Here is a 25,000-nt window from a genome sequence, read left to right on the forward strand (position 1 = left end):
ACACACACACACACACACACGTGCACACGGGCACACACATGCTTATACACCCTCACACGCGCACATACACACACACGGACGCACGCGTGCACACACACACGCATGCACATACACACTCACATGCACACACATACACACACACGTGCACGCACACACACACACACACACACACACACACACACACACACACGTGCACGCATACACACACTCTTGTGTCCCGGCCCCACCAAACGCGTTCCCTTTGTATTGGACTTGGCTGGACGCGTGCTCGCGTGGAGCAAAGGATTCTGGGAAGGCTTGCATGCAGGCGGGGGGGGCGTGATGAAGGGGCGGGACAAAAGTTTGTCAATCAAATGGCGGTGTCTTGCAATGCGATTGGACGATCGACATTCAGTGAGTACTGGGGACAGTGAGGACTCGTGCACGCACGCACATGCACGCTCACACGTGCACACACATCCACGCTCATAAACGCACACACATTCATTCTCACATGCTCCACAGTGTGTGGATAATTTATTGTATGGATAAGTTAATGTATCACATGCTCCATACTCTACACTGTTAAATGTTCTGATCTATAACATGTTGTGTTCTCTGCAGTGTGTTAAATGTTCTGATCTATTATGTGTGTTCTCTGCAGTGTGTTTGGCATGGTGTCCCTGGTGTCGGTGGACTGCTCCGCCCCCTGGTGGCTGAGGGTGAACAGTGCTCTCAGCTGGTATCACTACACCAACCCCCTGCTACTGCTGCTGCTGTACTACACTGTGGCCAGCATCTGCAGAGTCAAGGTACACACACACACAAGCACGCAAGCTCGCACGCACGCTCACATGCACGCATGCAAGCACGCATGCACGCACGCACGCACGCACGCATGCACGCAGGCACGCAGGCACGCAAAAACAAAAAAAGAACTAGCAAACACCTACAAACTATTACACTATAGCCAGCGTCTGCAGAGTGAAGGTTCTCTCTCTCTCAGTCTCCCTCTCTCTCTCTGTCTGTCTGTCTGTCTGTCTGTCTGTCTGTCTGTCTGTCTGTCTGTCTGTCTGTCTGTCACAGACACACACACACACACACACACACACACACACACACACACACACACACACACACACACACACACACACACACACACACACACACACACACACACACACACACGGCTATCTCCATCAGGACTGTCATTGAGGACTTCCATCTAGATAAGGAGCTCTGTACCTCTCTATACCTCTAAAGATATCTCTTTCAGGAGCTCTCCCTGTCTCAGGACCTCTCTATCTCAGGGCCTCTATCTTCATGAGGCTGTGTCTCTCTGCTTATCTGTCCCGCCCCATTTGTGTGCAGGTGACCAATGGGGACGAAGAAGAGAGTAAGGACCCCACTCCGCCAATCAGGACCGATGACAAGGTGGACCGTGAACCCAGTGACCCCTCGCACCCCCCTGCCCACCTCCCCGCTGAGAGGAGGAGGGAGATGTGGAGGAGCGCGCACTACGTAAGAACCTCCTGCTACAGATAGAACCTCCTCCCGTAGAACCTCCTCCCGTAGAACCTCCCGCTGTAGAACCTCCTGCTACAGATAGAACCTCCTCCTGTAGAACCTCCTGCTACAGATAGAACCTCCTCCCGTAGAAGCTCCTCCTGTAGAACCTCCTCCTGTAGATAGAACCTCCTCCTGTAGAACCTCCTCCCGTAGAACCTCCTCCTGTAGAACCTCCTGCTACAGATAGAACCTCCTCCTTCAGCAGCACCTCTTGGTACAAATATTACCTCCTCCTTCACCAGCACCTCCTAATATAGCACCTCCTCCTCCCTTCTGCTACAGATAGCATAACCACCTCCACTAGCACCTCCTGCTACAGGTATCACTCCCTCCTATAGCTAGCACCTTCCACCCTGCTAACAACTCCTGCTACAGATAGCACCCCCTCCTATAGCAAGCACCTCCTTCTCTAACTACGTCGGAACGAGATATCACCTCTTGCTATAGCTAGCACCTCCTCCTCTCACTATAGAGGAACAGGGCAGAACCTCCTCCTCCAGCTGTAGATCAAGGTGGGACCTCCTTGTTGGCTGACCATCTACCTGCCTTTGTGTCAACCTTTCCTCTCCAGAATGCCGATCTGGAGTTGGACCTCTTCACCTCTCCCCACTACTCCCTCAGCCAATCAGGTTGGTTACCGTCAAGATCAGTATGTTAAACGCTACAGCTAAAGAGATCATCCTCATCCCTAGCCTGGATAGCCCCGCCCGTTCTGCCGGCGATTTGAGTGCGCCCCGCACAAGTGTCTGGAGAAGAGCAATACATTTCTTTCTGCTTCCGATACGTTTTTGCGGGAGCTAATCACCGAGTTCGCTTTTCCCCTTGGCGTGCTATTGGCTGGTTCAACACAATGACGACAGGGAAGCGACGGCAAGCAGCCAAACACTTACAGAGTCAGTTGAACTAGGCCCGTTGATCACGCCTCTTGTGCTGAAGAAAATGAAGGGGCAGCTTCCCCAGACCAATGTGCATTCTACGATTGGCTTGGTCTGGCAATAGCCAGACTACCTCATCACTAGAGTAGGGGGCTAACCCTAATGTGTGTGTGTTTGGCTGGTGTGTGTTTTGCGTGTGTGTGGGTTGGTGTGTGTGGTGCGGGTGTGTTGTTTTCAGACACGTGTATCCAAGAGGACGACGTGATTGGATGGGAGCTTGAACAGGAAGTCAGCCCGGCATCGACAGCGTTCAACTTCCTGTTGAAACAGAGTTACATCTGCGCCCTGATCGCTATGATGGTGACCACACACACTCACACACACACACACACACACACACACACACACACACACACACACACACACACACACACACACACACTTTCTGTAACTCACCTGTCTGTCTGTTCTAGGCGTGGTCTATAACTCACCTGTCTGTCTGTTCTAGGCGTGGTCTATAACTCACCTGTCTTTGTGTTGTAGGCGTGGTCTATAACCTACCTGTCTGTGTGTTGTAGGCGTGGTCTATAACTACCTGTCTGTGTGTTGTAGGCGTGGTCTATAACCTACCTGTCTGTGTTGTGTGGGCGTGGTCTATAACTACCTGTCTGTGTGTTGTAGGCGTGGTCTATAACTACCTGTCTGTGTGTTGTAGGCGTGGTCTATAACTACCTGTCTGTGTGTTGTAGGCGTGGTCTATAACCTACCTGTCTGTGTGTTGTAGGCGTGGTCTATAACCACCTGTCTGTGTGTTGTAGGCGTGGTCTATAACCACCTGTCTGTGTGTTGTAGGCGTGGTCCATCACCTACGTGTCGTGGTTCACCTGTGTCCTGCTGCTGTGGTCCTGCGCTCTCTGGATGCTACGAGAGCGGCGGCGCTACACCATGATGTCATCGGCGTGGCTGGTCGCCTACGGCAACCTGTTGCTGATCCTCCAGTACATTTCCTGCTTCGCGGCCGTCGACGCCGTGCCTGGCCTCTTCCTCAAGAAGGAGGTGCCCTGTGTGGAGCTAGCTTCAAAGGTTAGCATCAAAATAGCATTACTAGCCCTGTGTGGAGCTAGCTTCAAAGGTTAGCATCAAAATACCATTACTAGCCCTGTGTGGAGCTACCTTCAAAGGTTAGCCTCAAAATACCCCTTACTAGCCCTGTGTGGAGCTAGCTTCAAAGGTTAGCATCAAAATACCATTACTAGCCATGTGTGGAGCTAGCTTCAAAGGTTAGCCTCAAAATACCATTACTAGCCCTGTGTGGAGCTAGCATCAAAGGTTAGCATCAAAAGACCATTACTAGCCATGAGTTGGCCGGTTGAACACTGATTGGCTTTTACGTTACACATGTCACTCAGTGGCCACGCTGTTGAACGCTGATTGGCTGTCATCACGCGAATGTCGCGTCAAAGTTTTTTTTTTTTTTAAAGATTGATAGATTGCGGGGAACATAGGACCCTTTTCCAGAAAAGGGTCCTATGTTCCCTGGTATGTATTGCTACAGGGAAACATAGGACCCTTTTTAGAAAAAATGGGGAACATAGGACTTGTAGACTTGTGTAGAGCTAGCATCAAAGCTTAGCATCAAAATACCATTACCAGCCCTGTGTAAAGCTAGCATCAAAGGTTAGCATCAAAAGACCGACTAGCCCTGTGTAAAGTTAGCATCAAACCCAATGACCGCTACCAGACCTGTGTAGACACAGTGCTTAGTTTAAAGGAGAGCTGTGATTACATTGTACTGTCTGTGAGGTTTGTTCAGGTGAAGGATTATGTTGGATAAAGACTTTTTTTCTCCTTCCAGATAATCTGCCTGTTGACCTTCTGGTTGCTCCTGCGTCAGGCGCTAACAGAGAAGGCTAATGCACAGAAAGAAGCACAGCTAGCTGATGTCAGCATACGCACCACAGGTAAAACACTGTTTGTTCTGGCCAGCTCCCAGTATCACCAGTATAAGACTGGGGTTGTACTGGGCCGCTCACAGTTTAACCAGTATAAGACTGGGGTTGTACTGAGCCGCTCAAAGTATAACCAGTATAAGACTGGGGTTGTACTGTGATATACCTTGTAGAACCAGTAGGAGAGTGTAGTTGTACTGGGCAGCTCATTCTATAACCAGTAGCTGACTTTGTTTGGACCGGGCAGCTCCCACTTTGACCAGTAGCAGACTGCGGTTGTACTGGCTTGCTGCCAGTTGTTGTCTGTTTTATAACTGGTTATTTATAGAACCAGTGGCAGACTGGTATGTTACTTGGCAGCTCCCATTATAACCAGTGCATTCCCTCCACAGATGAGGCCAGCAGGGCTCACGAGGGCGACAGGGAATGCGGCACCCACCAGGCGGACATCTTGTTCCTGAACAGAGCCCAGGGAGCCGGGCAGATGGAGTCGCTGGTTGCCGTGGTTTCCCGGATGTTCGTTAAATACTGGATCTACGTCTGCGGCACCATGTTCTTCTTCGTGAGCTTCGAGGGGACCATCGTGGTCTACAAAGTGATCTACATGGTGCTGTTCCTCTGCTGTGTGGCTCTTTACCAGGTAATATCCAGAGATGTGCTCATGCCATTTTTCTCCTTCCCAATACCGATTCCGATGCCTGAACTTGAGTATCGGCCGATACCGAGTATATACCGATACAGCATCAAGCATTGTAACTACGATTATCACTTGTTCTTAAGGGGACCTATTATGCTTTTTCGACTTTCATGACCTATAAACGTTGTTATAATGATTGATAGTCATGTTTAGCCATACACAAAAAACAATGTCGATTTTCGGGAAACTCTTCCTCTCATCTGGGCGCTTTCAGCATTCTCTGTCAACGCTCGGTTTCGTCCTTCTCCGCCCCCTCGCCCCCCTCCTGCCCACCCAACTCCGTTGTGATTGGTTACTTTCCTTGAAGCGCGCGCACGCAGATTTGACCAGGCATATGGGGGCGCGGCAGGAGTGCCTCTACGTAGATGATTTCCCGGAAATGTGAACAAGTGAATTGCAAACGTTGTCCTGAGTGTTTAGGGCTCTGCACAGCCACCCCAGACTGTCAGCAGGGAATACGTCGAAATGCATGTACGTCCTTATTTGACACTTTAGTATTGTTAAACATGACTATCAATGATTATAAAGACGTTTATAGGTCATAAAAGTCGAAAAAGCATAATAGGTCCCCTTTAATGAAGGTTTCTCTTACGATGACAGCAATGTATAGTCGGTTCACTTAGGGTCGACAGAACTAGATGATTTACATTCATAATCTATAATTACAATAAGACATTTGCATTCTTTTAGTTAAGCGTGGGCATCCATCCTCTAATACCCCATACTGCATTTTAGGCAGTATCGGAGGAACTTCCGATACTGGTATCGGAAAAACTCTAATAATAAATCTGCTCCCCCAGCACCAGCACCTCCCCTGGTGTCCATGCTTGGTAGTGATGACCCACTGCCCCTCTGTGTGTTGCAGCTGAACTACGAGTGCTGGCGGGCGTGGCTCCGCTGGTTCTGGGTGGCCGTGGTCGGCTACTCCATGCTGGTCCTGATCCTCATCTACACCTTCCAGTTCCCCAGCTCCGTCACCACCTGGACCTACTACACCGGCCTCTCCACCCTACGGTAGTGCTCCACCTGGAACACACACTGCAGCATGTGCACCCGACTACACACCTGTAATACACACTGCAGCATGTGCACCCGACTACACACCTGTAATAAACACTGCTACACATCTGTAGTACACACCTGTTATAAACACCTGTAATACACAATACTGAACCACTGTAATACACATCAGTGCTAGACACCTGTGACACACACCTGTATTAAACAATACCACACACCTGCAATACACACTATAACCCCTGTGGCTCAACCATCCAGTAATACTACCACACCTGTAACACCACACAGGTGAAAAAAATTTAAAAAAAAAGTTTAAAAAGTGTGGTGTGGCAAAAGCTGTGGTGACTAAGGAAGTAAAACGTTGGAATGACCAATCAGAAGGCTTGCTGCAAGACGCGCTTGACAACGCTGACTGGGAAATGTTCCGGGAGTCCTCCGTCAACGTCAGTGAGTTTGCGGAAGTGGTCGGGAACTACATACACCTACTGGTAAATGACATTATACCATCAGTCAAAATAAAAGTTTTCCCAAATCAGAAGCCATGGGTAGATGGAACTGTCAGGGCAGCACTTTCAGCGCGTACTGCTGCCTATAATGTTGGGATTACTACGGGGGACATGTTGGACTACAAAGTGGCTGCTTATGGCCTAAGGAAGGTCATAAAAGCTGCAAAGTGCCAATATAAGGACAAAGTGGAAGCCGACTTCATCGCTGGTGACCCCGGTAGTGTGTGGAAGGGCCTGCGAATAATGACAGACTTTAAGAACAAGGCCGGCTCGGTGTGTAGCTCTGACCCCTCCCTTGCTGATGAACTCAACACTTTCTTTGCATGGTTTGAGATGGAGAGTGAAGATCATAACTCAATGGCAGTCATGGCCGACATGTTTGGGAATAACACCAAACCCCCCTTCATAGTAAGTGAGAGTGATGTGAGGAGGGTGTTCAAAGGGGTAAATGGGAAAAAGGCTGCCGGGCCTGACCAGATCCCTGAAAGGGTCCTTAAATCCTGTGCTGACCAACTAGCTCCAGTGTACACCATGATCTTTAATACATCCCTGGCCCAAGCTGTCGTCCCATCTTGCTTTAAAAAGTCTATCATTGTACCGGTGCCCAAAAATAGTAAACCATCATGTTTGAACGATTACCGTCCAGTGGCCCTGACCTCTGCAGTGATGAAATGTTTCGAAAGGCTGGTGAAAAATTACATCTGCACCTCCCTGCCAAACTCGTTCGACCCCCTCCAGTTTGCATACAAAGCAAACAGAAGCAGAGACGATGCCATCTCCAACCTGCTAAACACCACTCTTACTCATCTGGATGGTGGGGGGGGGAACTATGTGAGGATGCTGTTCATTGATTACAGTTCAGCTTTCAATACCATAGTCCCCCTCCGCCTGATCGACAAGATGAGGTCGCTGGGGATCAACACCCAAATGTGCAACTGGGTGCTCAGCTTCCTTACTGACCGCCCCCAGGTGGTGAAAGTGGAGGGTGGTGTAACCTCTGGGCCGCTGACCCTCAACATCGGTTCCCCCCAGGGCTGTGTTCTGAGCCCGCTGCTGTACAACATCTACACTTATGACTGCACAGCCTCCGGAAGTTCAACCTCCATCATTAAATTTGCAGACGACACTGTGGTGCTGGGTCTTATCTCTGATAACAACGAGCAGCCCTACCAGAACCAAGTGGCAGGCCTGGCACTGTGGTGTCAGTCCAACAATTTGGCCCTAAATATAAAAAAGACAAAGGAAATGGTGGTGGACTTCCGGCGGAAGCAGGACAGCGGGTTCACCCCCCTCATCATCAACGGGGAGCCTGTGGAGAGGGTTCCTAGTTTTAAGTACCTGGGTGTGCACATCACTGAAGACCTAACCTGGACCCTCCACACACAACATGTAACAAAGTCATCTAGGCAGCGACTGTACTTCCTCCGGAGGCTGAGGAAATTCAAGGTCTCCCCTTCCATCCTGAAGACCTTCTACTCCTCAGCCGCGGAGAGCGTCCTCACAGGATGCATCTCCGTCTGGTACGGAAGCTGTACCGCTCAAGACCAGGCCAACCTACAGTGGGTGGTGCGATCAGCTGAGCGGACTATCAGAGCGTCCCTACCCAACGTGAAGGACATCTACCACAAGAGGGTGGAGTCGAGGGCAAAAAACATCAGGAGGGATGACACACACCCCAATGCCAGCCTCTTCACCCTGCTGCCGTCGGGTAGACGCCTACGAAGCCTTAACTCAAGGACTGAGAGACTTAAGAGAAGTTTTTATCCACAGGCAGTGAGACACTTGAATTCAAATTTTTACTTCAACACCTTATTTTTAAATTTTATTTTATTTACATTTTTTATTTTATCTATGTAAATTAACTAATTTATTTTATTTTATATTTTTATTTATTTTTGCACAGTGTGGAGCATTGACCCTTTAACATTTCACTTCAATTTATTGTATGTGACAAATAAAAACACTTGAACTTGAACTTGAACTTGTGTGTGTGTGTGTGTGTGTGTGTGTGTGTGTGTGTGTGTGTGTGTGTGTGTGTGTGTGTGTGTGTGTGTGTGTGTGTGTGTGTGTGTGTGTTTGTGTGTGTGTGTGTCTCTCTCTCTGCAGGTTAGGAGACATCGGTTTAGAAAAGTTTTCTGTTCCAGTCCTATTCACCAGGATCTTCATCCCTACTGCCTTCCTGCTGGTGAAACACACACACACACACAAACAAACACACACACACACACACACACACACACACACACACACACACACACACACACACACACACACACACACACACACACACACACACACACACACACACACACACACACACACACACAAACACACGTGCAGGTTTGAACCAGACATGTTTGTTTCTGTGTGTGTAGGTGTGTGTTCTTCACCTCCATTACTTCCACCAGCCGTTCCTTCAACTGACAGACCTCAAGACTGTGGTGAACACACACAACAGCACCATCACAAGGTACCTGTCTCTCTCTCACAAATTTAATTTGCCTGAAGAAGACCCAATAGGGTCGAAACTGTGCTGTTATTTTGAATATCTGTCTGTGAGTGTGTGTGTGTGTGTGTGTGTCTGTGTGTGTGAGGGAATCTGTCTGACCGTCTTTCTGTGTGTGAGTCTGTGTATGTGAGCCTGTCACTCTATCCCTCTATCTGTCTCTGAGTCTATCGTCTCCTTATCGTCTCCTTATCGTCTCCTTATCGTCTCCTTGTCGCTCCTTATCGTCTCCTTATCGGCTCCTTATCGTCTCCTTACCGTCCCCTTGTCTCCTCCTTGTCTCTCCAGGCTCGTTCACTCGGACGGGAGCCTTGAGGACTTGGCCTTCGTTCCATCGCTCCCCTTCTCCTTGGAGGATGACAGGAAGTGGCCGGACGATGACAGGAAGTGGCAGGAGGACGACAGGAAGTGGCAGGAGGACGACAGGAAGTGGCAGGACGAGCAGTGGAGGGATGGAGATACCTGGCTGGAGGAGGAGGAAGATAAGCGGGAATACCCCTGCGTGTGGGGAAGGGAAACCCCGTCTGACAAGATCAGAGGTATTCATGAGGACTGATGTGCTGATTATAAACACATGGTTCGTTCTGGAACGTTTGTTCCTCCTAATGTAAACATGAGGAGAGTTTGTTCTTCTGAGTGAAAGAAATGTAATTTCCCACAATGTTTCGACCCTATTGGGTCTTCTTAGGCCGAATTAAGTTTGCTCTTCTGTACACACATTTTGACTGTTAACCTAGTCGCTAAGTCTAACCTTAACCCTTATACCTAACCCCCTATCCTCTGTCCCCTAACCCCCTATCCCAATCCTGACCTTATCCCTTACGGCAACCGTAACCCTAAAACCACCCCTAATCCCCTTACCCTATTCTAACCTTGCCTCTTACCCTCTATCCCCCCCCGCCCCCCGCCCCAGGGTTCCGGTCTCACTGGCGCCTGGTGGTGGAGCGTCTGACGGAGCTCTTCCTGCGCCTGCTGCTCTCCCTCCAGAAGATGCAGAACCTCCTGTGGTGGCTCCTGGAACTGCACATCATCAAGATCGTGTCTGGCTACATCATCTGGGTCTCAGTTAAAGAGGTACGGGCCTACATCATCTGGGTCTCAGTTAAAGAGGTACGGGCCTACATCATCTGGGTCTCAGTTAAAGAGGTACGGGCCTACATCCTCTGGGTCTCAGTTAAAGAGGTACGGGCCTACATCCTCTGGGTCTCAGTTAAAGAGGTACGGGCCTACATCATCTGGGTCTCAGTTAAAGAGGTACGGGCCTACATCATCTGGGTCTCAGTTAAAGAGGTACGGGCCTACATCATCTGGGTCTCAGTTAAAGAGGTACGGGCCTACATCATCTGGGTCTCAGTTAAAGAGGTACGGGCCTACATCATCTGGGTCTCAGTTAAAGAGGCACGGCCCGCCGGGTTGGCTACATCATCTGGGTCTCAGTTAAAGAGGTACGGGCCTACATCATCTGGGTCTCAGTTAAAGAGGTACGGGCCTACATCATCTGGGTCTCAGTTAAAGAGGTACGGGCCTACATCATCTGGGTCTCAGTTAAAGAGGTACGGGCCTACATCATCTGGGTCTCAGTTAAAGAGGTACGGGCCTACATCATCTGGGTCTCAGTTAAAGAGGTCCGGGCCTACATCATCTGGGTCTCAGTTAAAGAGGTACGGGCCTACATCATCTGGGTCTCAGTTAAAGAGGCACGGCCCGCCGGGTTGGCTACATCATCTGGGTCTCAGTTAAAGAGGTACGGGCCTACATCATCTGGGTCTCAGTTAAAGAGGTCCGGGCCTACATCATCTGGGTCTCAGTTAAAGAGGTCCGGGCCTACATCATCTGGGTCTCAGTTAAAGAGGTACGGGCCAACATCATCTGGGTCTCAGTTAAAGAGGTACGGCCGCCGGGTTGAGTGCGTGGTGACACGGCTCCTAACTTAAATCTAAGATAGGACTAGTGGTAGGACTTTTGTTCTGCTGGTTACATGTTGTGTAGTGATAGATCTCCTAGTTTAAATGTTGTGTAGTGATAGATCTCCTAGTTTAAATGTTGTGTAGTGATAGATCTCCTAGTTTAAATGTTGTGTAGGGGGTAGGGCTACTAGTTTACATGTTATCTAGTGGTAGGGCTACTAGTTTACATGTTATAATGTTATCTAGTGGTGGTACTTCTTCTAGTTTACGTGTTATCTAGTGGTAGTACTTCTACTAGTTTACATGTTATGTAGTGGTAGTACTTCTTCTAGTCTACATGTTATGTAATGGTAGTACTTCTCTTCTCCTAGTTTACGTGTTATCTAGTGGTAGTACTTCTCCTAGTTTACATGTTATCTAGTGGTAGTACTTCTCCTAGTTTACATGTTATCTAGTGGTAGTACTTCTCCTAGTTTACATGTTATCTAGTGGTAGTACTTCTCCTAGTTTACATGTTATCTAGTGGTAGTACTTCTCTTCTCCTAGTTTACGTGTTATCTAGTGGTAGTACTTCTTCTGGTCTACATGTGTGGTGGTGGTAGAGCCCCTCGTGTCGTGGCGGCGGTACATCTTGCCCCGTCTCTCGCCGCCCCCTGCAGGTGTGTCTGTTCAACCTGGTGTTCGTGGTGAGCTGGGCGGTGGCCTTGCCCTGCAGGGTCTGGCGCCCCCTGGCCTCCAGCGTGTGTACTGTGTGGACCTGCGTCATCGCCGTCAGCAAGATGCTCTACCAGCTCAACGCCATCCAGCCCTTCAGCTACTCCTCCAACTGCACGGTGGTGAGGCTTTAGCACGACAGAGGACCCCACTGGTACCCTCACTCTCACCTGTCTCCATCCTCACCTGTCTCACCCCCACCTGTCTCTCCCCCACCTGTCTCCCCCTCACTCTCACCTGTCTCCATCGTCACCTGTCTCCATCCTCACCTGTCTCCATCCTCACCTGTCTCCCCCCCACCTGTCTCCCCCTCACTCTCACCTGTCTCCATCCTCACCTGTCTCCCCCCCACTTGTCTCATCCTCACCTGTCTCCCCCCTCACCTGTCTCCCCCTCACCTGTCTCCCCCCTCCCCCTCACCTGTCTCCCCCTCACCTGTCTCCCCCTCACCTGTCTCCCCCTCACCTGTCCCCCCTCACCTGTCTCCCCCTCATCTGTCTCCCCCTCACCTGTCTCCCCCTCACCTGTCTCCCCCTCACCTGTCTCCCCGTCACCTATCTCCCCACTCACCTGTCTCCCCCCTCCCCCTCACCTGTCTCCCCCTCACCTGTCTCCCCCTCACCTATCTCCCCACTCACCTGTCTCCCCCTCACTCTCACCTGTCTCCATCCTCACCTGTCTCCCCCTCACCTGTCTCCCCCCTAACTTGTCTCCCCCCTCACTCTCACCTGTCTCCCCCCTCACTCTCACCTGTCTACACCCCCACCTGTCTCCACCCTCAGCAGTAAGCACAGCCTAACTGTCTGTCTCTCGTCTATAGTCATCAAACGTGACAGCAGACCTGTCATCATCTCTGCTTTATGCTGCTCCTGTTGACCCCGCCCAGTGGGTGGGGCTACGCAAGACGGACGGAAAACTACTGGACTATCTTAGGGTAAACACGCAAACACACACACACACACACACACACACACACACACACACACACACACACACACACACACACACACACACACACACACACACACACACACACACAGTCCACAGAACAACATGGTGATGTTAGCATAATGCTATCCTGTATCCACAGTACAACATGGTGATGTTAGCATAATGCTATCCTGTATCCGCAGTACAACATGATGATGTTAGCATAATGCTATCCTGTATCCACCGTACAACATGGTGATGTTAGCATAATGCTATCCTGTATCCGCAGTACAACATGATGATGTTAGCATAATGCTATCCTGTATCCACAGTACAACATGGTGATGTTAGCATAATGCTATCCTGTATCCGCAGTACAACATGATGATGTTAGCATAATGCTATCCTGTATCCACCGTACAACATGGTGATGTTAGCATAATGCTATCCTGTATCCACAGTACAACATGGGGATGTTAGCATAATGCTATCCTGTATCCACAGTACAACATGGTGATGTTGGCGCTGCTAGCCTTTGAGGTCACCATCTACAGACATCAGGAGTTATACCGTCTCCGTAGCAACGTGCCCCCCCACCCCACCCGGACCCTGTTTCATGACATCACACGGCAACACCTTGACGACGGCTTACTCAACTGTATGAAATACTTTGCCAATTATTTCTTCTACAAGTTTGGCCTTGAGGTAAGCACACAATTTAAATATAATGTATGACTATCTTTTTTAGTATGAAAAATAAGTATCTAAATATATATTTTAATGTTATGTATAAAAAGAAAAAATATATAATGTATTGAAACCTACCTACATACCTTTTGATGTTATTCATAAACACATTTCTAATTGTTATGTATCTTTGTTATGTATCTTTTTACATATTTGCTAAACATTTCTTAAAATATTAGGCATTATTAGCTAACTTTTTGAATATTGGGTATGAATACCGGTATATTTGTAATATCTTCCACACTCAGACCTGTTTCCTGCTGGCCGTGAACGTCATTGGTCAGCGCATGGACCTGTTTGCAGTTGGCCACGCCCTCGGCCTCATCACCATCCTATCAAGACGCAGCAGGAAGCAGATTGCCCTTATATGGAAAAAGTATTGCTACTACCTGTCAGGGTTGCTGTGCTTCCAGTACCTGCTGTGCATCGGGTTTCCCCCTGCAGCATGCAAAGGTACACACACGCACGTACGCACGCACGCTCGCACGAACGCAAGCGCACACACACAAACACGCACGCACGCACACAAGCATACACATGCATATCCGTTCATACGCTTGCATGTGACATTCATCCATGCATTCATTCATTGATTTATGCATTCCTACCCGCACACATTCATTCATTCATAACAACCTACCTGCATACAATTATGCATGCATTCCCTTAGTCATGCATAAACAACTTACCTACATTCATTCATTCATTCATGCATACATATGTACCCACCTACATACCAACCTACCTACATTCATTCATTCATTCATTCATACATATGTACCCACCTACATACCAACCTACCTACATTCATTCATTCATTCATTCATACATATGTAACCACCTACATACCAACCTACCTACATTCATTCATTCATTCATTCATTCATTCATTCATTCATTCATTCATACATATGTACCCACCTACATACCAACCTACCTACCTTCATTCATTCATTCATACATACATATGTACCCACCTACATACCAACCTACGTCTACATTCATTCATTCATTCATACATACATATGTACCCACCTACATACCAACCTACCTACATTCATTCATTCATTCATACACACATATGTACCCACCTACATACCAACCTACCTACATTCATTCATTCATTCATACATGCATATGTACCCACCTACATACCAACCTACCTACATTCATTCATTCATTCATACATACATATGTACCCACCTACATACCAACCTACCTACATTCATTCATTCATTCATACATACATATGTACCCACCTACATACCAACCTACCTACATTCATTCATTCATTCACACATATGTACCCACCTACGTACCAACCTACCTACATTCATTCATTCATTCATACATATGTACCCACCTACATACCAACCTACCTACATTCATTCATTCATTCATACATACATATGTACCCACCTACATACCAACCTACCTACATTCATTCATTCATTCATACATACATATGTACCCACCTACATACCAACCTACCTACATTCATTCATTCATACATACATATGTACCCACCTACATACCAACCTACCTACATTCATTCATTCATTCATTCATACATATGTACCCACCTACATACCAACCTACCTTCATTCATTCATTCATTCATTCATTCATTCATTCATTCACACATATGTACCCACCTACATACCAACCTACCTTCATTCATTCATTCATTCATTCATACATACATACATACATACGTACCACCTCTCTACATTCATTCATTCATTCATACATACATACATATGTACCCACCTACATACCAACCTACCTTCATTCATTCATTCATTCATTCATACATTCATACATACATACGTACCACCTCTCTACATTCATTCATACATACATACGTACCCACCTACATACCTACCTACTTGCATTCATTCATACATTCATGCCCTCATATCTACCCAGAGGGTACCTCCCTGCAGTCAACCCTCCCCCTACCCACCTACAGACCTATGCATGCGTACACAGAGCAGCCTAACGACGGGGTCTTTTGTGCAGAGTACCCCTGGAGGTCCTCGGACACGGACTCCAACGTGGTCAAGTGGCTCTACCTGCCCGACTACCTGACCCCTCCTGACGCCCTCTTCATCCTCTGTAAACACCCTCTTCTTCACATTCATACTACTATCATAGTCCTAGTGTTTCTGGTGTGTATTTGTCATCAGTCCATGACTGATATTTATTGTTCCTGTATCCTCTGTATTTATATTATTATTCTCTATATTATACTCAGTATTTTCATCGGTCTATAAATGTTTGTTTTAGCCCTCGTCATTTTGGGTATTTGTACACCTAACTTTGGTACTTCCTGTCTGCTGCAGATGACTTCCTGCTGCTTCTCGGGGCCAGTATTCAGCTGCTGGTGTTTGAGGAGGAGGTGCAGACGACCTATCAGGTCCTGGCAGGAGACAACAGGGAGCAGGACCAGCAGTCCTCTGATCCAATCAGTCTTCTCAGATACAGCCACGCCCCAAACTTTATATTCTGCAGGTATAAACCCGCCCCCAACTTCATATTCTGCAGGGATAAACCCGCCCCAAACTATATATCATGGAGGTATAAACCCGCCCCCATCTTTATTTCATGTGGGTATAAACCTGCCCCCAACCTTATATCCTGTTGGAATAATTCCACCCCTAATTTTATATCCTGTAGATATAAACCCACCCCTAACCCCCCTTTATATTGTTTGGGTATATATTAAATATGTTATTTGTTTACATATTTGTGTGTGTGTGTGGTGTTTTCATTCCAATAGGTCCTATTTAGACATGATGAAGGTTATCATGTTCAGCTATTTGTTTTGGTTTGTTCTCACCATCATCTTCATCACTGGGACCACCAGGTTAGTATTATGAGTCCATTGAGTTCACTCATCTTCTGTCGTCACCCTCTGGTTCATTTGCTCACAAATGAATTATTAAATACATATTTAAGTCAGTTTTTGAAGTACATTTTTTGCATCAGTGTATGTTAATGTGTTAACTATTTGGCAGGATCAGTATTTTTAATGTGTTCAGTATTTGGCAGGATCAAGACGTGGTTATTTGTTCACTATTTGGCAGGGTCCTTATGTGTTAATGTGTTCACTATTTGGCAGGATCTGTCTGTGTTAATATGTTCACTATTTGGCAGGATCAGTATCTTCTGCATGGGCTACCTGGTCGCCTGCTTCTACTTCCTGTTGGTGGGCGGAGACTTGCTGTTGAAGCCAATCAGAATCATCCTGGTTTACTGGGATTGTCTGATTGGCTACAACATCTTTGTTATTACAATGAAAAACATCCTGTCGGTAAACCAACACACGCACACACACACACACACACACACACACACACACACACACACACACACACACACACACACACACACACACACACATACACACACACACACACACACACACACACACACACACCTACACACATACTAGGTGCTGGCACGTGTGTTTATATGTCGACCCTAATGTGTGTATAATCTGTGTGTGTTTTTCTGTGTGTGTTTGTATTTCTCTGTATGTATGTGTGTGTGTGTTTGTATTCTGTGCTTGTGTGTGCACGTGCGCGCGCGTCTGTGTGTGTGTGTGTGTGTGTGTGTGTTTAGATTCTAGCGTGTGGATACATCAAGTCTCTTGTGTTGAACCACTGCTGGCTGATACAACTATTTAGCCTGGCGTGCACCATCAAGGGATACACCAAACGTAAGTCATCAAGCTGTCTGTCTGTCTGTCTGTCTGTCTGTCTGTCTGTCTGTCTGTCTGTCTGTCTGTCTGTCTGTCTGTCTGTCTGTCTGTCTCCCCACTGCCGATTTGTCTGTCTGTCTACTTTTGCCCAATATCCTTTATTTTGAGACTCTTTAACAATGTAGTAAACAATGTTTTTACCGTTTAATTAATTAGGGTTTTAAAACAATGTTCAATCTTCAACAGTTTAGATGACGGCCTGGTGTTTGATGTGGTTGTTATTGTCACGGCGACGTGGTATCGGTTGGGGTAGTTATCGTCATGGTGACACCATACTGTTGTCTTGCAGCGGAGCAGCAGAGTAGTAAACAGTGCGAGTTGCCTAGCGACGAGGCAGGCATCATCTGGGACAGCATCTGCTTCTGCTGCCTGCTGCTGCAGAGACGCGTCTTCACCAGCCAGTACTTCCTCCACGTAGTACTGGACCTGCGCAATACCCAGCTCCTGGCCTCCAGGTACACAGTACTGCCAATACTAGTACTTCAGACACGTAGTACTGGACCTGCGCAATACCCAGCTACTGGCCTCCAGGTACACAGTACTACTAATACTAGTACTTCAGACACGTCGTACTGGACCTTCACAATGCTCAGCTCCTGGCCTCCAGTTACATATTAGTACTGCTAACACTGATACTAGTACTGCTCATACTAGTACTTCCTCACGTAGTACTGGACCTGCGCAATACCCAGCTACTGGCCTCCAGGTACAAATTAGTACTGCTACTACTAATACTTATACTAACTACTATTTATAAAACTAATAACACCACTCATACTAGTACCACAACTAATACTACTACAAACTACTACTACTACAAACTACTACTACTACTACTACTACTAATAATAATAATAATAATAATAATAATAACAATACTTATACTAACTAATACTTATAGTATTAATAATACTAGTACTTTCTGTGTCTCTTTATGTGTATGTTTAATAATTGTGTGTGTGTGTGTGTGTGTGTGTGTGTGTGTGTGTGTGTGTGTGTGTGTGTGTGTGTGTGTGTGTGTGTGTGTGTGTGTGTGTGTGTGTGTGTGTGTGTTTCAGGGGGGCGGAGCTTATCGAAGCGGCCACAGTGAAGGCGGTCAGAGAGCGTCTGGAGTTGGAGAAAGGATCCATGGACCTCCTGAAGAGACAGTCAGTAGCACACACACACACACACACACACACACACACACACACACACACACACACACACACACGGTCAGACACACACACACACACACACACACACACACACACACACACACACACACACACACACACATGGTCAGACACACACACAAACACACACAAACACACACACATACACACACACTCACGCTCACACATACACATATACATCCACACACACACACACACACTCACGCTCACACACACACATATGCACATGCTCACACACACACTGGCACAAGCTCACACAGACATGGGCATACACACACACTCACACACACACGTGCACATTTACACACACAATAACACTTTAACGATATCTATATGTCTATAGATAATATAGATCGATATATCAATATAGAAACATATCTTATCTAAATATAGATATAGATACATATCTTAAATCTATTTAGATACAACCATAACTTATATGTACATTAACTTGTTTGTTTAGGATGGAGAGAATTAAATCTCGACAGCAGAAGTTCCGTCGAGGAAAACAGCGACTGCTCAGCAATACAGAAGGTAAGCTGTCTGACTACCTGTCTGTCTGACTACCTGTCTGTCTGACTACCTGTCTGTCTGACAAACTGTCTGACTACCTGTGTGTGTGTGTGTGTGTGTGTGTGTGTGTGTGTGTGTGTGTGTGTGTGTGTGTGTGTGTGTGTGTGTGTGTGTGTGTGTGTGTGTGTGTGTGTGTGTATGTCTGAGTGTGTGTTTGTGTGTGTGTGTGTTTGTCTGTATGTGTTTGTGTATTTGTGTGTGTAGGTCAAACGGACAGGAAGGGGAGGAACCAGAAGGAGTGGTGGAGACCCTGGGTAGACCACGCCTCCAGTAGGTCACATGACCCGTCAGGTCATCAACCCTGACCTTGAGTTCCAACCTAAACTATCAGCCATTGGTTTACATTCTCCAATGACCTTTGTCTCCCCCTAGTGGTGCGCAGCGGGAACTACTACCTGTTTGAGACGGACAGCGAGGAGGAGGAGGAGCGACCGGAGGAACCCATTCCTGATAGGTCGGCTTTCCAGGTAGAGTCTGAGTATCTCAATGATGTAGGTTAAGGGTTCAGTGATGTAGGTTAAGGGCTCAGTGATGCAGGTTAAGGGTTCAGTGATGTAGGTTAAGGGTTCAGTGATGTAGGTTAAGGGTTCAGTGATGTAGGTTAAGGGCTCAGTGATGCAGGTTAAGGGTTCAGTGATGTAGGTTAAGGGTTCAGTGATGTAGGTTAAGGGTTCAGTGATGTAGGTTAAGGGTTCAGTGATGCAGGTTAAGGGTTCAGTGATGAAGGTTAAGGGTTCAGTGATGTAGGTTAAGGGGTAAGTGATGCAGGTTAAGGGTTCAGTGATGTAGGTTAAGGGTAAAGGTATGCAGGTTAAGGGTTCAGTGAGTAGGTTAAGGGTTCAGTGATGCACGTTAAGGGTTCAGTGATGTAGATTAAGGGTTCAGTGATGCAGGTTAAGGGTTCAGTGATGTAGGTTCAGTGTTCAATGATGCTGGTTAAGGGTTAAGTGATGATGGTTAAGGTTTCAGTGAAGCAGGTTAAGGGTTCAGTGATGTAGGTTAAGGGTTCAGTGATGCAGGTTAAGGGTTCAGTGATGCAGGTTAAGGGTTCAGTGATGTAGTCAGGAGTAGGTGGAGAGCACACCAGTGTTGCTGGGTGTTTCCGGGGGCAGGGTGGTTGTTACTGACGGGTTGAAATGAATTGTGAATTGTGAGTTAAATGTGTGTGTTGGACTGCCTTTGATATATGTTTTTGTCTATCTCCTATTGCTATTTATTGTATTTATTAAATAATTTATTATGTGAGACGGGAAACTGTGAACGAAATTGCCCATTTTGGGATAAATAAAGTTTTTCTAATCTAATCTAATCTGTAGGTTAAGGGTTCAGTGATGCAGGTTAAGGGATGCAGGTTAAGGGTTAAGGGATGCAGGGTCAGAGTGTGTATTATGCCTGGGTGACTGGTGACTGATATGTTTATGGCACATGTTGTATGTTGACTACATTTCTTGACGTCTCCTTCAGTTTGTGTACCACGCCTGGGTAACAGACACCAGGACAGCACTGAGAGCTCGCAACAAAAGAAAGAAAGCCCTCCATCTCTCCCCCCCACTCTCCCCCCCTCTCTCCCCCACAGAAGGTAAGAATACTGAGAAGCCATCGGGCGGGAGCAATTGATAGCTTATTAAGCATTAACTGATGATAATCAATGGATGGATTCCCTGTGATGAACCTTTAGACTTGTAGAGGAAGTGAAATGTGACTCCCTGTCCACAGACGGACAAGATGGACGCACTGAGGATGAGGAAGAGGAGGAAGAAGTTCCTGGTACTCTCTCCATCCCTCAACCCTCTCTCTCTCTCTCTAACGCCTTCACACTGTACCTGTCCGTCGACGGACGACAGAGGGCGTGTCTGACGTATGGGGGACGCGATCTGATTGGCCGACGGATCCCTTGCAGCCCGAAAAGTAGAATATTCCTCAACTTTTTGAAGGCAGGCAACGGAGCCGACGGATTGGATTGACCCACGCTGCATTACGAGAGCCCACCGTGCAGAGTCAATGAGACCCGTCGACGGACGTGTACAGTGTGGACGATGCGTACCCCTCCTCTCTCTCTCTATCTAACACTGACTCTACTTTCTCCCTACCTTATGTAAGCATAATAATTGTACGTGTGCGTGCGCGTGTGTGTGTGTGTGCGTGTGCGTGTTTGTAGACAACGTGCTGCGCCGTGTGGCCAACCTGCTGCGGTTCTGGTGGGTTCTGCTGTCTGCCGTCCTGGACTCTCTGAACTCGTGGCTGAGGACACTCTGTCAGGAGCACCTCAACATCTCCACCGTGCTGCGCATAGAGCACTGTATGCTAACCCAGCAGGCTAACCAGGTACACACACACATACACACACAACTCTCTAGATGTAACTAACTCGCTAGATGTAACTAACTATCTAGATGTCACCAGCTCCCTAGATGTAACTAACTCTCTAGATGTTACTAACTTTCTAAATGTAACTAGCTCTCTAGATGTAACTAACTCTCTAAATGTAACTAGCTCTCTAGATGTAACTAACTCTCTAGATGTAACTAACTCTCTAAATGTAACTAGCTCCCTAGATGTAACTAACTCTCTAGATGTAACTAACTCTCTAAATGTAACTAGCTCCCTAGATGTAACTAACTCTCTAAATGTACCTAGCTCTCTAGATGTAACTAACTCTCTAAATGTACCTAGCTCTCTAGATGTAACTAACTCTCTAGATGTAACTAACTCTCTAAATGTAACTAGCTCCCTAGATGTAACTAACTCTCTAGATGTAACTAACTCTCTAAATATAACTAGCTCTCTAGATGTAACTAACTCTCTAGATGTCACCAGCTCTCTAGATGTAACTAACTCTCTAGATGTCACTAACGCTCTCGATGAGGAGGGATGGTCATCAGGCATTTCTGTCTTTCAGGGAACCCGTCCTTCCAGGGAGACCATCCACGTGTTCTATCAGCAGCAGATGTTAAGGAGATCTAGGGAGTCTGGTCTGCAGGCTGAGGGTCAAGACTACGTATCCCATGAGTCTCAGGGACGGGACTTTGTCTCCCATGCGTCTCAGGGACAAGACTGCGCATCCCAGGAATCAGATGATGTGTTTGTGACAAACGTGTCTCCAAAGAAAGCATCAGAACACAACAGGACACTGGCAGACATCGAATTGGAGACGGATTCAAGGAATGCGTCTTGTAATAAGCCAGAGATGGCGGCTTCACAGCATGGGACTTTGGAAAGTGAGGGTTTGAAGGTTGGTTCACAGCAAACCCCAGGAACAGAGACCGTTCCCGGAGAAGATACAGATACAGAAGCGGAAGAAGAACTCCCATTCGAACCGGAGGTCCAACGGGCGTCGTCGGTTGGAACGCAAACTAGACAGCCAGCGGCTAAAGCTAGCCGATGTGTCCGTCCAAAACTCTCCAGGATGGGCAGAATCCCCTCCTTGTCCTCGTCTTCCTCACTGGAGGGAAGCAGGTGAGTAGCCCTCCTACATTCTACTTTCTTTTATATTATTATTCGTTTGGGGTTTAGGAAGCTGAACCATGTGACGCAACGCCTTCACTGGAGGAACCCACCGGTGCAGTGAACAGAACCAAACATGTCCTACTTTCTGTGGCCCCCAAAGGACCCTGGGAAGCACAGAGGCTTTGGAGCCCCATCCATCGTTAGGAACCCACCCGCTCTCGACCCCGAAGTCTCCCTCGCTCCACGCCTGCACCCAGCCCTCCCCCTCCTCGCCCCCCGCCGCCTCCCCTGTCCTCCCTCCGACCTACAGCCAGGCCCTGGGCCTCCGGTCCCGGCAGCACAAGCCGGGCTGCCGGGCAGCGCTCCAGGCACAGGGACCCCCCCTCGCCGAGGGGTACCAGGAACACCCCACCACCTCGTCTCCACCCCAGCCCCGGCCCCAGGAGCTGACGGCCAATGACCTGCTGAGGCACAGGTACACGCGCACGCTCGAAGAAACACGCGCACACGTAAACACACAACCGACCTCAACTGACCCGGACTCCCTTATATGGGCTTGCAGGATGTTCTACAACGAGGAGCTGGGAGCATCGGATCGTTTCTATGGGAACCAGCCGCAGCTGTTGCAGCTCTGCTATGCCCTCTACAACATCCTGGTTGCCAGGTAACATAACATGTGCTCTTAAATGCACTTTAAATTCAGAGATGGTAGTAAAGGGAATGTAGATTAGAGATGGTGTTAATGTTATGGACGTGTTGTCTTCAGGTCAGAGATGGTGTTAACTTTATAAAGGTGTTGTCTTCAGGTCAGAGATGGTGTTCACTTTATAAAGGTGTTTTCTTCAGGTCAGAGATGGTGTTAACTTTATAAAGGTGTTGTCTTCAGGTCAGAGATGGTGTTAACGTTAGAGATGCGTTGTCTCCAGGTCAGAGATGGTGTGCTACCTGGTGATGGTGCTGAACCACATGGTTTCGGCGAGCTGTCTCACCCTGACGTTGCCCGTGTGCGTCTTCCTCTGGGCCATGCTGTCTGTCCCCCGGCCCAGCAAGAGGTTCTGGATGACGGCCATCATCTATACTGAGGTACGTTGAACTGCGGTCAACTTCAGAGTGTGAACATTCAACGTAGGACCCATTCGGTTAACAAAGTAAAGAGTTTTTATTCAAATTAGTGAAGGCAAAGTCTTTGTTGCCTGGAGACCTTCCTGATCACGGGACCTCAAACTGTGTTTCGCTGTCGTTTGGCTGTTGATGTGCATGTATCTATGGGAGGAGGCGTGGCTGTGGCTCAATTCCTCGTGAGTGACAGGTGTCATTGCCAATCAGTGGCAGGTGCTCCGGAAAATACTGATTGTGGATCAGTTCTAAACAAGGCTGCGGTCGAATAGTCCTTTTTACTTAGAATGGTTCCTTAACGAGTGAAATTACCCGACGAGTATCTTAGTGGCAGCCATGATAAGATGTTCTAATTCTCTAAATGCTAGGAAAGAAGAAAGGTCCTTCAATGCTTCCTTTCTGATCTCCTTTAGCCTATCATTAAAATATTGTAAATTAATGATTCATTGATTCAAACCTCGTCCGCTCTTCGTCTCTCTGTGCCCCAGGCTGCCATCGTGATAAAGTACTTCTTCCAGTTTGGGTTCTTCCCGTTCAACCAGAAGATCGAGGTGGACCGCTCCAAGCCCTTCCACCCGCCCAACATCCTGGGGGTGGAGAAGAAGGACGGCTACGTCCTCTATGACCTGCTGCAGCTGCTGGCCCTGTTCTTCCACAGGTCCATCCTCAAGGTACAGGCACTGCCGGGGATCAGGTCCACCGTACTACAACAGACCTCTTGGTGGGAATGTACCGCTACATTGGTACTTTTCAACAAGATTTGAAAAGTGAAATAGTTGTATTTTTTCAATGAACTCTTGACTCAGATGTCAGTTTCCGTCCTCCGTCCTACTGACTGTGAGGCTAAGTCCAACGTTGAATTGATCCTCAGTCATTAACAGCCGAGCCAACGGCAAAATGATGCTTCATTGGCAGCCGAAACCAACACCCACCTCAAAATGAGTGTATATACATCTTTAACTATCTATATCGATATATACATATAAATATATATATATATTTATTTTTTCACTATTGTTCTAAATATTAGCCGTGGTGAATGATGTATTTCTTGGCTCTCCTGTCCTGATGTCGTTGGGTCCTCCAGTGCCACGGCCTCTGGGACCAGAACCCAGTCCAACAGGAGCCCAGAGCCGGTCCCTCCCCCAGCTCAGAAGACCCCCCTGCTCCTCCACAGGACCTGAAGACCGGCCCCTCCATCCCGGGGTCCCAGGAAGGTAACCAAGATACAGACACACAGAGACAGAATAAAGACACACACTGAGGGACAGAATACAGACACACACTGAGGGACAGAATACAGACACACAGAGACAGAATACAGACACACACTGAGGGACAGAATACAGACACACAGAGACAGAATACAGACACACAGAGACAGAATACAGACACTCACTGAGGGACAGAATACAGACACACAGAGACAGAATACAGACACTAACTGAGGGACAGAATACAGACACACAGAGACAGAATACAGACACTCACTGAGGGACAGAATAAAGACACTCACTGTGGGAC

General features: G+C 47.5%; 1 protein-coding gene across 1 annotated transcript in view; it reads left to right on the plus strand.

Moving 5' to 3' along the window:
• LOC115537686 (piezo-type mechanosensitive ion channel component 2) overlaps positions 1 to 25,000 on the plus strand; it is a 44,032-nt gene that overhangs the window by 8,261 nt on the left and 10,771 nt on the right. Inside the window, exons 8-42 of the mRNA XM_030349732.1 lie at positions 644 to 791; positions 1,351 to 1,500; positions 2,120 to 2,177; positions 2,662 to 2,783; positions 3,276 to 3,506; positions 4,279 to 4,384; positions 4,765 to 5,012; positions 5,935 to 6,083; positions 8,702 to 8,780; positions 8,971 to 9,065; positions 9,390 to 9,640; positions 10,015 to 10,175; positions 11,668 to 11,844; positions 12,543 to 12,656; positions 13,157 to 13,357; positions 13,648 to 13,852; positions 15,422 to 15,517; positions 15,745 to 15,913; positions 16,182 to 16,268; positions 16,559 to 16,715; positions 17,027 to 17,123; positions 17,455 to 17,620; positions 18,224 to 18,313; positions 18,804 to 18,874; positions 19,118 to 19,183; positions 19,286 to 19,380; positions 20,378 to 20,492; positions 20,630 to 20,680; positions 21,072 to 21,238; positions 21,813 to 22,369; positions 22,521 to 22,835; positions 22,923 to 23,024; positions 23,287 to 23,443; positions 23,965 to 24,147; positions 24,564 to 24,693. Of these exons, the coding sequence (XP_030205592.1) occupies positions 644 to 791; positions 1,351 to 1,500; positions 2,120 to 2,177; positions 2,662 to 2,783; positions 3,276 to 3,506; positions 4,279 to 4,384; positions 4,765 to 5,012; positions 5,935 to 6,083; positions 8,702 to 8,780; positions 8,971 to 9,065; positions 9,390 to 9,640; positions 10,015 to 10,175; positions 11,668 to 11,844; positions 12,543 to 12,656; positions 13,157 to 13,357; positions 13,648 to 13,852; positions 15,422 to 15,517; positions 15,745 to 15,913; positions 16,182 to 16,268; positions 16,559 to 16,715; positions 17,027 to 17,123; positions 17,455 to 17,620; positions 18,224 to 18,313; positions 18,804 to 18,874; positions 19,118 to 19,183; positions 19,286 to 19,380; positions 20,378 to 20,492; positions 20,630 to 20,680; positions 21,072 to 21,238; positions 21,813 to 22,369; positions 22,521 to 22,835; positions 22,923 to 23,024; positions 23,287 to 23,443; positions 23,965 to 24,147; positions 24,564 to 24,693 (5,366 nt within the window). The remainder of the gene's footprint in view (positions 1 to 643; positions 792 to 1,350; positions 1,501 to 2,119; positions 2,178 to 2,661; positions 2,784 to 3,275; positions 3,507 to 4,278; positions 4,385 to 4,764; positions 5,013 to 5,934; positions 6,084 to 8,701; positions 8,781 to 8,970; positions 9,066 to 9,389; positions 9,641 to 10,014; positions 10,176 to 11,667; positions 11,845 to 12,542; positions 12,657 to 13,156; positions 13,358 to 13,647; positions 13,853 to 15,421; positions 15,518 to 15,744; positions 15,914 to 16,181; positions 16,269 to 16,558; positions 16,716 to 17,026; positions 17,124 to 17,454; positions 17,621 to 18,223; positions 18,314 to 18,803; positions 18,875 to 19,117; positions 19,184 to 19,285; positions 19,381 to 20,377; positions 20,493 to 20,629; positions 20,681 to 21,071; positions 21,239 to 21,812; positions 22,370 to 22,520; positions 22,836 to 22,922; positions 23,025 to 23,286; positions 23,444 to 23,964; positions 24,148 to 24,563; positions 24,694 to 25,000) is intronic.

This window comes from Gadus morhua, chromosome 23 (genome assembly GCF_902167405.1).
Source record: "Gadus morhua chromosome 23, gadMor3.0, whole genome shotgun sequence".
NCBI classification, from domain to species: domain Eukaryota; kingdom Metazoa; phylum Chordata; class Actinopteri; order Gadiformes; family Gadidae; genus Gadus; species Gadus morhua.